We start from the raw sequence: 13,492 nt of genomic DNA on the forward strand, positions 1-13,492 counted from the left end.
CTATCAATGTTATCTTTCAATGTCTATTATTTCAATGTCTATCAATGTTATCTTTCAATGTCTATCAATGTTATCTTTCAATGTCTATCAATGTTATCTTTCAATGTCTATCAATGTTATCTTTCAATGTCTATCAATGTTATCTTTCAATGTCTATCAATGTTATCTTCCAATGTCTATTATTTCAATGTCTATCAATGTTATCTTTCAATGTCTATCAATGTTATCTTTCAAAATCTATCAATGTTATCTTTCAAAGTACATCAATGTTATCGTTCAATGTCCAACAATGTTATCTTTCAATATCTATCAATGCTATTTTTCTCCTACGATTTCATCACAACAGGGTCAAAAGAAAACCGTGATAATTAAGAAATGTCAGGAGAATAGTTCCTGGGTTTCTCCTATGATGGATGAGGCATATGGCACAAGATAAACAGAGGGAGAGACAGATTTTCTCCTTGATGGGTCAACCAACTGTCATTACGGTTCCATCTCAGCCTAAACATGTTGGCTTCAGTGGATACAGAGGGACATTCAGGACTGTTCTACCCTGGCTGCATCCCAAATGGCACCCTACTCCCTATGTAGTGCACCACTTACAGTCCCAGGTCAAAAGTAGTGCACTATATAGGAAATTATGTTCCATTTGGGGCACAACCCTTCTCTTTATAAGATTCAATGTTGGGACGCCAGCTTCCTGCTTCCACCATCCATCACACTGGAAAGTGGTTCGAAAACGACAGGCGTCAACACATGAAATTTGAGGTCATTTCGGCGAACTCCATCGAGTCCCTTCACCACCGGAGCAGTTTGTCTGCTATGTTTAGAGACGTTGCCTCTTATTTCGACAGAGTCCAGTGAAGTGTGAAACCCAAGGGGGTTTGAGCCTTAGCACCACACTTAGTCAGGCTGCCAATGAGCAGTCAGCCACACGTGCATGCATGCAGGCACACACACGCAGGCACACACACGCACACACACACGCACACACGCACACACACACACACACACACACACACACACACACACACACACACACACAACTATGTCTCTTTCGCACACACTATTAGTTTATCACACACACACACACACACACAAGTCACTATGTCGCACGCCACTCTGCACACACGCACACACTATGTCACACACACACACACACACACACACACACACACACACACACACACACACACACACACACACACCACACTGCACACACACACACAACACACACACACACACACACACACACACAACAACCACCTCACCTGTTCCACATTCCCACCCAGTCTCTGTCCTGTCACACGTTTCACTGTGCAATCATTTTATAATTATCAGGCAGACTTCAGAAACTGTGTAGAACATGAACAAACCATGCAGAAAGGCTCCCTACGGATCCAGTTCTGATCACACTGCCTGGTTTGTTGATGACTTGATTTGGAGTGAGTGGGAGTCCTTCTCCTGCAATTCACTTGATTTTCTAGTTATTCCAGAGTACTTCTAGGAAGCCCTATATACTGCAGTATTTACAGGAAGTCCTGCAGCTTGGTGGCATGCCACAGTTGGGCCATTGTGATGATGCTAATTGGGTATACATGTAAGAACACTTATTCAGTCCATAGGTTGGTACAGTATGTTAATACACCACAGTCTTTATTTTGCCTGTATACTTACTCTGTTTATAATATTGATGTAAATGAAAGATACGTAGCATCGGAGAACTGTGTTTTATTCTTTGGGGCTACAAACATGCCCGAAGAGAACAGCGAGGACTACAAACATGCCCGAAGAGAACAGCGAGGACTACAAACATGCCCGAAGAGAACAGCGAGGACTACAAACATGCACAAAGCACACTATTAGTTTAGCGAGGACTACAAACATGCCCGAGGAGAAGAGCGAGGACTACAAACATGCACAAAGAGGACAGCGAGGACTACAAACATGCCCGAGGAGAACTAGCGAGGACTACAAACATGCACAAAGAGGACAGCAACTATGTCGTCTTTCGACTACAAACATGCCCGAACTATGAGAACAGCAAGGACTACAAACATGCCTGAAGAGGACAGCGACGACTACGCAAATCCTGGCGGAGGTTTTCTTACTATTTCATACAATATTGCTAGGCCAATTTTGCACCGCCCTATGGGACTTCCGGTCACGGCCGGGTTGTGACACAGCCTGGTATCAAACCCGGGTCTGTATTGACACCTCAAGCACTGCGATGCAGTGCCTCAAACCGCAGTGCCACTCGGGAGGCCCCACATTTGATTTTTAAAATATATTTTGAGCATGCAAAGATTCATCTTCCTGACATAAGACAACTTGATCTACCTATGAATCATAACCATAACCTTACACACCTGACTACAAGTCAACTATGTCGTCTTTCTTTCTGCACACTATTAGTTTATCAAGTCGACAAAAGCGAATCAGTCCATTTGTGAAGAGCATTTGTTCAGTGTAGATGGACAATCAGTAACATAGAACACGTGGACAACGTTCATCGTATGGACGACAATGTAAAGCACACAGACTCAGCTAATTGTTTTCAGATAAATACAATGCTTCATGAGAATACATTGAAACATTCGTTAATGCATTCATGAATTGTAAAATGTATATATCTTAGCTAACTTTGAAATGCTCTTGAGCATGCCAGGTTCGTCACGACAGTTAACCATTCCCTGTGTCTTGCCAGTCAAATCAGGAGTGTCATTGACTAGATATGTGTCGTTATCTAAGTCTTAAAAAAACGGCACACGTCATTGACATGCACTTTATTCCAGAGGATTCCACCAATTTCAGATGCTTCCCAGGTCAGGTTTTTTCTTTTCTTCAAATTGTCGGGAGTTTGCTCCTCGATTCGATAATAAGGGAAATTGCATCGACTACCCACTTTATATTACATAGCATACACCTTGGAACAGGCTTTAAGTGATATCGACTCACACACGTGCACAATAGGGCCCGAGCTCACAGTCTATTATTCACCAGAACGCTATGAACAGTCATTTATCATTAGTCTTTCTATCCACACAAACAGCCAATATGACGTGGCTCCAGCATTTCTGCTGATCTCTGTCGCCTCTGACACACACACGACTTGATGGCATCACAGGTGAGCTCTGGGTTTGTTGTGAGGTCAGTTACGTTAACGTAGCGATATACGGTGCTAAAATACAGCTTCCATTATACTGTGACACAGATGGTGCAACCAAGAATGCTGCTGAGAAGGGTACCTACTGTGTTATGCAGTCCTCATAACACAGAGAATGTCCTCGGAACACAGAGAATGTCCTCGCAACACAGAGAATGTCCTCAGAACACAGAGAATGTCCTCGCAACACAGAGAATGTCCTCGGAACACAGAGAATGTCCTCATAACACAGAAAATGTCCTCATAACACAGAGAATGTCCTCGCAACACAGAGAATGTCCTCAGAACACAGAGAATGTCCTCGCAACACAGAGAATATCCTCGGAACACAGAGAATGTCCTCATAACACAGAGAATGTCCTCATAACACAGAGAATGTCCTCGCAACACAGAGAATGTCCTCGCAACACAGAGAATGTCCTCAGAACACAGAGAATGTCCTCGCAACACAGAGAATATCCTCGGAACACAGAGAATGTCCTCATAACACAGAGAATGTCCTCATAACACAGAGAATGTCCTCGCAACACAGAGAATGTCCTCGCAACACAGATAATGTCCTCATAACAGAGAGAATGTCCTCATAACACAGAGAATGTCCTCGCAACACAGAGAATGTCCTCATAACACAGAGAATGTCCTCGCAACACAGAGAATGTCCTCGGAACACAGAGAATGTCCTCATAACACAGAGAATGTCCTCATAACACAGAGAATGTCCTCATAACACAGAGAATGTCCTCATAACTCAGTTGACACACAAACAATAATGGATATTCACAGAGTTATACAAAATCAAAGCTTGCTTTGATTGGTTGTGCACATCTCTCTAAATTCAGCCTAAGGGTCAGCAAATAAAAATTAGGAACAGTTGCGTCACCTGGCTAGTCCTCCATAGTGCCCTCCTAAACCAATTAGAATGTGTGTTATTGCTTTTGGATTTTGGATAGAGGTGTAACTCCAGGATTGCACACCAACTCAGTGGTCTTGTGGTTCATGCCTACCCAAATTCCTCTCTTCTTGGAACTCAGCATTAACGATATGGATTAGGGATAAGGCCCTGCGATAGACTAGCGTCCTGTCCAGGGTGTGTACCTCTACATCAAGCCGCCTCACACCACAGAAACAGGAGATTTTCAAGCATTCTGTCCAGGGGGTGTAGTTGTACATCAAGCTGCCTCACACTACAGAAACAGGAGATTTTCAAGCATCCTGTCCAGGGGGTGTAGTTGTACATCAAGGTGCCTCACACTACAGAAACAGGAGATAGACTAGCGTGCTGTCCAGGGGGTGTAGTTGTACATCAAGGTGCCTCACACTACAGAAACAGGAGATAGACTAGCGTCCTGTCCAGGGGGTGTAGTTGTACATCAAGGTGCCTCACACTACAGAAACAGGAGATAGACTAGTGTGCTGTCCAGGGGGTGTAGTTGTACATCAAGGTGCCTCACACTACAGAAACAGGAGATAGACTAGCGTCCTGTCCAGGGGGTGTAGTTGTACATCAAGCTGCCTCACACTACAGAAACAGGAGATAGACTAGCGTCCTGTCCAGGGGGTGTAGTTGTACATCAAGCTGACTCATGTAACTGGCTCGGACAAGGCTACCTTTACCCTCCAGGATTGCACAGTGCACATTTGCCATAATCTACATTTTCATTCAGCACAAGAGCATTGGTTATTGATTCAAGGCATGATGGATGGGTTGGGGGACTTATCATGCATTCAACATCAGCAGGTTATGATGTCCAAACAAAGCAATTACAGAATTACTGAAAACATGAAACACATCAACAAACAAACACTTACAAGCACGCACAGGAAAACAGAAATCACAGATTTACCATAACAGAGTAACAAAGGTAGACTCACAGATAGAAAACTTGTTGCTGTTGTCTTTGCCTGGGAATAATTTTACTCCTCTAGATTTAAAGTCTACGGACCTTTTCACTAGTTAAAGGGAAAACAAAAACAGGAAATCAGGTGAAACAGGTTCCAAATAAACTGATCAGCATTGAAAACCAAGAAAAGAGCACAACTCATAGCAGCAGCAGGTAACAACAGTCAAAGTATCTTAGCAACAGAAAAATAATGTGAAGAGATAAAATAGGCAAGAGCAAAAGAAGAGGAGAAGAAAGATATTATTATTATATAAGTAGCGTACAGGGCTTCTGTTCATTTGTCAACCTTGAAATGATTGGGGGGGGGTTGCAGTACAGCAGACCAGAATGTAGAACAGCCGACATGGATCAGCCTTTAGCCACAATCCCCAGAGGAGTATTCAGGGCAGGGGCGGCTGTCAAGGTTTTTTTCAGCAACAGAATGGCCGATTTGTTATGCCGCAGAATGGCACGCTGGGCCATGACAGTGCAGGTGTTACCTCTCACACACACACACACACACACATGCCCACACATACGTACATACACACACCCACACAGAAACAATCGCACATACGCACACACTCACATCCTGAGCAATAGGAGGATCTTCAGGTGGCGTGCTAACATCAGATGTTCATCACTATTTAATGTAAATTTAGCCACAATATCTTTGTTGAACAGAAGCCCTGTGAGGATTGACAAGCTTAATAATAATAATATTAATAGTAATAATAGTGTGATCACATTCAGCATGTGTGTAAAAACATCAATCATGGTAAATGTTTTATTTTCTGTTTTCCAAAAAGAAACATAAAAAACAAACATCTGTTGTCAGAACATATTTAATGCTTTTGTTCAGAAAGTGATCATAGATTCACTGTCAGATATAAAATGGGATAATGGAGGATTATATTGGTGTTTGGAAAAAAGCAAGTGGCATTGTGTGAGACTGTGGAGTTGCTCTCTCTCTCTCCCTTCTCTCTCTCTCTTTTCTAATTTGTGTATTTGAGGACAACCCTCACAGCCTTACAAAAAGCACATTTAACACAGAAGGGTACACTCACACATTGGATTCACTGATTCAGCCTTTCCTTAAAAAAAATATGACAATATGTAAATAGGGCTTCGTCAATGTTAACACATTGCTGAAAATATGGTTGAAACTCCTCAGGCTATGTTAGGGGTTAGGGGTTAGGGGTTAGGGTTAGACCTTCAGTTCAGGATGAACTGAATGACAGAGAATGAGTACGGTGGAGATGGATAAGGTACAACATGTTTGCCCACTCTTACACAAGGAAAGATTCCTGTGAACCATGGCATCAAAATCAACATCTCAAACTTTCAGACATCAAAGGTTGTACAGTTAGGTAGGTGAGAGAGTGTAGTTAGGATGATGAGTAGACCAACTCATTATGAAAGAGCGTAGTTAGGATGATGAGTAGACCAACTCATTATGAAAGAGTGTAGTTAGGATGATGAGCAGCCCAACTCATTATGAAAGAGGGTAGTTAGGATGATGAGCAGACCAACTCATTATGAAAGAGCGTAGTTAGGATGATGAGCAGACCAACTCATTATGAAAGAGCGTAGTTAGGATGATGAGCAAACCAACTCATTATGAAAGAGCGTAGTTAGGATGATGAGCAGACCAACTCATTATGAAAGAGCGTTGTTAGAATGATGAGCAGACCAACTCATTATGAAAGAGCGTAGTTAGGATGATGAGCAAACCAACTCATTATGAAAGAGCGTAGTCAGGTTGATGAGCAGACCAACTCATTATGAAAGAGCGTAGTTAGGATGATGAGCAAACCAACTCATTATGAAAGAGCGTAGTTAGGATGATGAGCAGACCAACTCATTGTGAAAGAACGTAGTTAGGATGATGAACAGACCAACTCATTATGAAAGAGCGTAGTTAGGATGATGAGCAGACCAACTCATTATGAAAGAGCGTAGTTAGGATGATGAGCAGACCAACTCATTATGAAAGAGCGTAGTTAGGATGATGAGCAGACCAACTCATTATGAAAGAGCGTAGTTAGGATGATGAACAGACCAACTCATTATGAAAGAGCGTAGTTAGGATGATTACCAGTCTGTTTTGAAACGTTTAAAGTAAAAAAAGTGAGTAAGGCCATAATGTTTTTGAATGTTGTGCATTTTTTAAATTACAGGTTGACAATTCTGCTCTGTGAGTAAAACTCTAAAATCCAATTTATGATACTAAGACACCAGATACTGTAGACCTGTGGTCCACAGCAGACCTGTGGTTTCCAGTTACTACTTGCTCCAATGTTACAATTCCACTTGTCAGAAACAGTGTCAGAAACAGTGTGTTCAGCCGAGATCAACAGAAGATCACTCAAGCTGATATTATTGAATATTCATTAAGTGGACATTACCTCTTCCATATTCATTAAGAGTGGACATTATCTCTTCCATATTCATTAAGCGTCGGCATTACCTCTTCCATATTCATTAAGAGTGGACATTACCTCTTCCATATTCATTAAGAGTGGACATTACCTCTTCCATATGCATTAAGAGTGGACATTACCTCTTCCATATTCATTAAGAGTGGACATTACCTCTTCCATATTCATTAAGAGTGGACATTATCTCTTCCATATTCATTAAGAGTGGACATTATCTCTTCCATATTCATTAAGAGTCGGCATTACCTCTTCCATATTCATTAAGAGTGGACATTACCTCTTCCATATTCATTAAGAGTGGACATTACCTCTTCCATATGCATTAAGAGTGGGCATTACCTCTTCCATATTCATTAAGAGTGGACATTACCTCTTCCATATTCATTAAGAGTGGATGGTACCTCTTCCATATTCATTAAGAGTGGATGGTACCTCTTCCATATTCATTAAGAGTGGACATTACCTCTTCCATATTCATTAAGAGTGGATGGTACCTCTTCCATATTCATTAAGAGTGGATGGTACCTCTTCCATATTCATTAAGAGTGGATGGTACCTCTTCCATATTCATTAAGAGTGGACATTACCTCTTCCATATTCATTAAGAGTGGGCATTACCTCTTCCATATTCATTAAGAGTGGACATTACCTCTTCCATATTCATTAAGAGTGGGCATTACCTCTTCCATATTCATTAAGAGTGGACATTACCTCTTCCATATTCATTAAGAGTGGACATTACCTCTTCCATATTCATTAAGAGTGGACATTACCTCTTCCATATTCATTAAGAGTGGACATTACCTCTTCCATATTCATTAAGAGTGGACATTACCTCTTCCATATTCATTAAGAGTGGACATTACCTCTTCCATATTAATTAAGCGTGGGCATTACCTCTTCCATATTCATTAAGCGTGGACATTACCTCTTCCATATTCATTAAGAGTGGGCATTACCTCTTACATATTCATTAAGAGTGGATGGTACCTCTTCCATATTCATTAAGAGTGGACAGTACCTCTTCCATATTCATTAAGAGTGGATGGTACCTCTTCCATATTCATTAAGAGTGGACATTACCTCTTCCATATTCATTAAGAGTGGATGGTACCTCTTCCATATTCATTAAGAGTGGACAGTACCTCTTGGACAGTACCTCTTCCATATTCATTAAGAGTGGATGGTACCTCTTCCATATTCATTAAGAGTGGATGGTACCTCTTCCATATTCATTAAGAGTGGATGGTACCTCCTCCATATTCATTAAGAGTGGATGGTACCTCCTCATATTCATTAAGAGTGGATGGTACCTCCTCCATATTCATTAAGAGTGGATGGTACCTCCTCCATATTCATTAAGAGTGGATGGTACCTCTTCCATATTCATTAAGAGTGGATGGTACCTCTTCCATGTTCATTAAGAGTGGACAGTACCTCTTGGACAGTACATCTTCCATATTCATTAAGAGTGGATGGTACCTCTTTCATATTCATTAAGAGTGGATGGTACCTCTTCCATATTCATTAAGAGTGGATGGTACCTCCTCCATATTCATTAAGAGTGGATGGTACCTCCTCATATTCATTAAGAGTGGATGGTACCTCCTCCATATTCATTAAGAGTGGATGGTACCTCCTCCATATTCATTAAGAGTGGATGGTACCTCTTCCATATTCATTAAGAGTGGATGGTACCTCTTCCATATTCATTAAGAGTGGATGGTACCTCTTCCAAATTCACTTAAGAGTGGACAGTACCTCTTCCATATTCATTAAGAGTGGATGGTACCTCTTCCATATCTTGGAAGTGGACATTACAAGCAGTGCCCAACATTAATAATAGTGCAGACTTCCTCAATTATAGTTCATCTGTGAGGGATCTGCATCTTAATTAATGGTTACACTTCGACGGTCGTGATGAGCACCGCTTGAGCAGTATCACTTACGATGCCTTAATGTGTCCTTTCTTGGGATATGCTTAAATTGCGGCGAGATAAATCAGGCAACGAGTTTCTTTGTGTGGAAATGTAAACTACATTAGAGAGCCAAGGCAATATCAGGCACTATGAGGGACAGCTTTAGTCCGACCTCTTATTAACCCAACATGAATGTTTCATTACTCTCATTTCATGATCCTCAGGTCAGCTTTCTGTCATGAATATATAAAGGCTAAACTTACACATTGGGTCTTTCCCATGCGCTGCCAGAAGAAGCTACATTAACCCACACGCACAGGTTGCCTATTAATTGATACTTGCCGCTCAGTCGTGACATTTCATCATCCAGACTGATTAAAAAGGATTGGGGACGCCGTTGGAGATCTGCTACATATGAGGAGGAAGGCAACCATCTCAACATGCCAACACTGTCATTCTAATTTAGGTAATCACCAAGACAATGGGTACCTACCAAATCATAGAACAGGGATTATCAACTAGACAAAACAAAATTGATTTTATATTTGATATTCTTCAAAGTAGCCACCCTTTGCCTTGATGACAGCTTTGCACACTCTTGGCATTCTCTCAACCAGCTTCACGAGGTAGTCACCTGGAATGCATTTCAACTAATAGGTGTGCCTTTAAAAAAAGTTAATTTGTAGAATTTCTTTCCTTCTTAATACGTTTGGGCCAATCAGTTGTGTTGTGACAAGATAGGGAGGTATACAGAAGACAGCCCTATTTGGTAAAATACCAAGTTCATATTATGGCAAGAACAGCTCCTATAAGCAAAGAGAAACACAGTCCATCATTACTTTAAGACATAAAGGTCAGTCAATACGGCACATTTCAAGAACTTTGAAAGTGCAGTCACAAAAACCATCAAGCGCTATGATGAAACTGGCTCTCATGAGGACCACCACAGGAATGGAAGACCCAGAGTTACCTCTGCTGCAGAGGATAAGTTCATTAGAGTTACCAACCTAAGAAATTGCAGCCCAAATAAATGCTTCACAGAGTTCAAGTAACAGACACATCTCAACATCAACTGTTCAGAGGTGACTGCGTGAATCGGGCCTTTGTGGTTGAATTGCTGCAAAGAAACCACTACTAAAGGACACCAATAAGAAGAGACTTGCTTGGGCCAAGAAATACCAGCAATGGACATTAGACCAGTGGAAATCTATCCTTTGGTCTGATGAGTCCAAATTTGAAATTTTTGGTTCCAACTGCTTTGTCTTTGTGAGATGCAGAGTAGGTGAACGGATGATCTCTTCATGTGTGGTTCCCACCGTGAAGCATGGAGGAGGTGGTGTGATGGTGTGTGTGTGTGTGGGGGGGGGATTTTCTGGTGACACTGTCGTGATTTATTTAGAATTCAAGGCACACTTAACTAGCATGGCTACCACAGCATTCTGCAGTGATACTCCACCCCAACTGGTTTGCGCTGAGTGGGACTATCATTTGTTTTTCAACAGGACAATGACCCAACACATCTCCAGGCTGTGTAAAGGCTATTTGACCAAGAAAGAGAGTGATGGAGTGCTGCATCAGATGACCTGGCCTCCACAATCAACCGACCTCAACCCATTTGAGATGGTTTGGGATAAGTTGGACCGTAGAGTGAAGGAAAAACAGCCAACAAATGCTCAGCATATGTGGGAACTCCTTCAAGACTGTTGGAAAAGATTCCAGGTAAAGCTGGTTGAGGGAATGCCAAGAATGTGCAAACCTGTCATCAAGGCAAAGTGTGGCTACTTTGAAAAAACTAAAATATATTGTGATTTGTGTAATACATTTTTTTGGTTACTACATGATTCCATATGTGTTATTTAATAATTTTGATGTCTTCACTATTATTCTACAATTTAGAAAATAGCAAAAAATAAATAAAAACACTTAAATGAGTAGGTGTGTCCAAACTTCTGACTGGTACTGTACATATATCTATTTTGCTCAGAAATCTTGGGGGGCCAAATAAAACCACCCTCGGGCCAAATTTTGACTATAGCAGGGATTTATGAAAATAGACATCATTAGCAGGTTTTCTTGTGTTTGGAATATTGCAGTCTATACTACAATATTTCAGTTTATACAACACTGTACTGTAATATTTTAGACTATACAATGCTGTACTATAATATTTATTTCTCATAAGAATGTATTTTGTTGTACTATAGTGGTGGCAATTGGCAGTTATCTGTTCTATGTCAAGACTAAGTTGCATGGGCCGCAGAAAGGGGAGAGGTCAAGGTGTCATCATCTGTAAACATGTCTTTTGCTCCACTGTGTCTGTGTGCCGGTCACTCCCTACTTTTCCCATCGGGGAGAGGAGGATGGCAGTGTCTGGAATCATTCTATGCTCTCCGTGAGTTTGTCCAGGATTGGTTGTATTTAAAATTGGTTGTATCTAAATGTCAATTTGATATATGCCTGTTGATATGGAGGGTTGGTTTATGGTTCTGGGTTTGGGTAAGGAGACAAAGCTGAACGATTTATTATGTCTATGCTGTCTGACTATATGTGTTCTTTGCTATTAAATGATCTCAGTTGCAATGTAGAAGGGGCATTGATAGACACTGAATTGATCTGAGAGTCACAGGGTTGTGATAGAGCTCATATAATTAAAGATGGACTTTGATAACTAACTCTGACTTGTGCTGTGGTTTGCTCCCATGATTTGGTAAATAGAGGAAATTTCCACGACAACTTTACTGTTCTATAATCTTCCAGTCTGTACTATACTGTTCTATAAAATTTCAGTTTGTAATACACTATAGCCGCATAAGGGTGAGACAGATTGATAAACTACAGACAATTCTGCTGTATACTGGCAACCTAGAATTCAAAAACCCATTCTGGCTTGCCGAGAGGCCACTGGTTCAAGGACAAATCAAGTCATGTTGTAGGCACATACAGTTGAAGTCGGAAGTTTACATACACCTTAGCCAAATACATTTAAACTAAGTTTTTCACACTTCCTGACATTTAATCCTACTAAAAATTCCCTGTCTTAGGTCAGTTAGAATCACCACTTTACTTAAAAGAATGTGAAATGTCAGAATAATAGTAGAGAGAATGATTTATTTCAGGTTTAATTTCTTTCATCACATTCCACGTGGGTCAAAAGTTTTCAGACACTCAATTAGTTCTTGTTGGCATTGCCTTTCAATTGTTTTACTTGGGTCAACCGTTTTGGGTAGCTTTCCACAAGCTTCCCACAATAAGTTGGGTGAATTTGGCACATTCCTCCTGACATAACTTAGTCAGGTTTGTACGGCCTCCTTGCTCTCACACGCTTTTTCAGTTCTGCCCACATATTTTCAATAGGATTGAGGTCAGGTCATTGTGATGGCCACTCCAATACCTTGACTTTGTTGTCTTTATTTTGCCACAACTTTGGAAGTATCCTTGGGGTCATTGTCCATTTGGAAGACCAATTTGCGACCAAGCTTTAAATTCCTGACTGATGTCTTGAGATGTTGCTTCAATATATCCACATATTTTTCCTGCCTCATGATGCTATCTATTTTGTGAAGTGCACCAGTCCCCCCTGCAGAAAATCACCTTCACAACATGATACTGCAACCCCTGTGCTTCATAGTTTGGATGGTGTTCTTCGGCTTGCAAGCCTCCCCCTTTTTCCTCCAAACATAACAATGGTCATTATGGCCAAACAGTTCTATTTTTGTTTCATCAGACCAGAGGACATTTTTCCAAAAAGTACGATATTTGTCCCCATGTGCATTTGCAAACCGTAGTCTGGCTTTTTTTTAATGGCAGTTTTGGAGCAGTGGCTTCTTCCTTGCTGAGCGGCCTTTCAGGTTATGTTCATATAGGACTCATTTTGCTGTGGATATAGATACTTTTGTATCTGTTTCCTTCAGCATCTTCACAAGGTCCTCTGCTGTTCTTCTGGGATTGATTTGCACTTTTCTCACCAAAGTACGTTCGTCTCTAGGAGACAGAATGCGTCTCCTTCCTGAGTGGTATGACAGCTGCGTGGTACAATGGTGTTTATACTTGCGTATTACTGTTTGTACAGGTGATAGTGGTACTTTC

At 41.1% G+C, this 13,492-nt stretch overlaps 1 protein-coding gene across 1 annotated transcript in view; it reads right to left on the reverse strand.

Annotated features, from left to right (window-relative positions):
• LOC124012727 (CUB and sushi domain-containing protein 3-like) overlaps positions 1-13,492 on the reverse strand; it is an 849,083-nt gene that overhangs the window by 445,480 nt on the left and 390,111 nt on the right. The window contains exon 7 of the mRNA XM_046326635.1: positions 5,039-5,116. Coding sequence (XP_046182591.1) covers positions 5,039-5,116 — 78 coding nt within the window. The remainder of the gene's footprint in view (positions 1-5,038; positions 5,117-13,492) is intronic.

The sequence above is a fragment of the Oncorhynchus gorbuscha genome, linkage group LG24 (assembly GCF_021184085.1).
Source record: "Oncorhynchus gorbuscha isolate QuinsamMale2020 ecotype Even-year linkage group LG24, OgorEven_v1.0, whole genome shotgun sequence".
Classification (NCBI taxonomy): domain Eukaryota; kingdom Metazoa; phylum Chordata; class Actinopteri; order Salmoniformes; family Salmonidae; genus Oncorhynchus; species Oncorhynchus gorbuscha.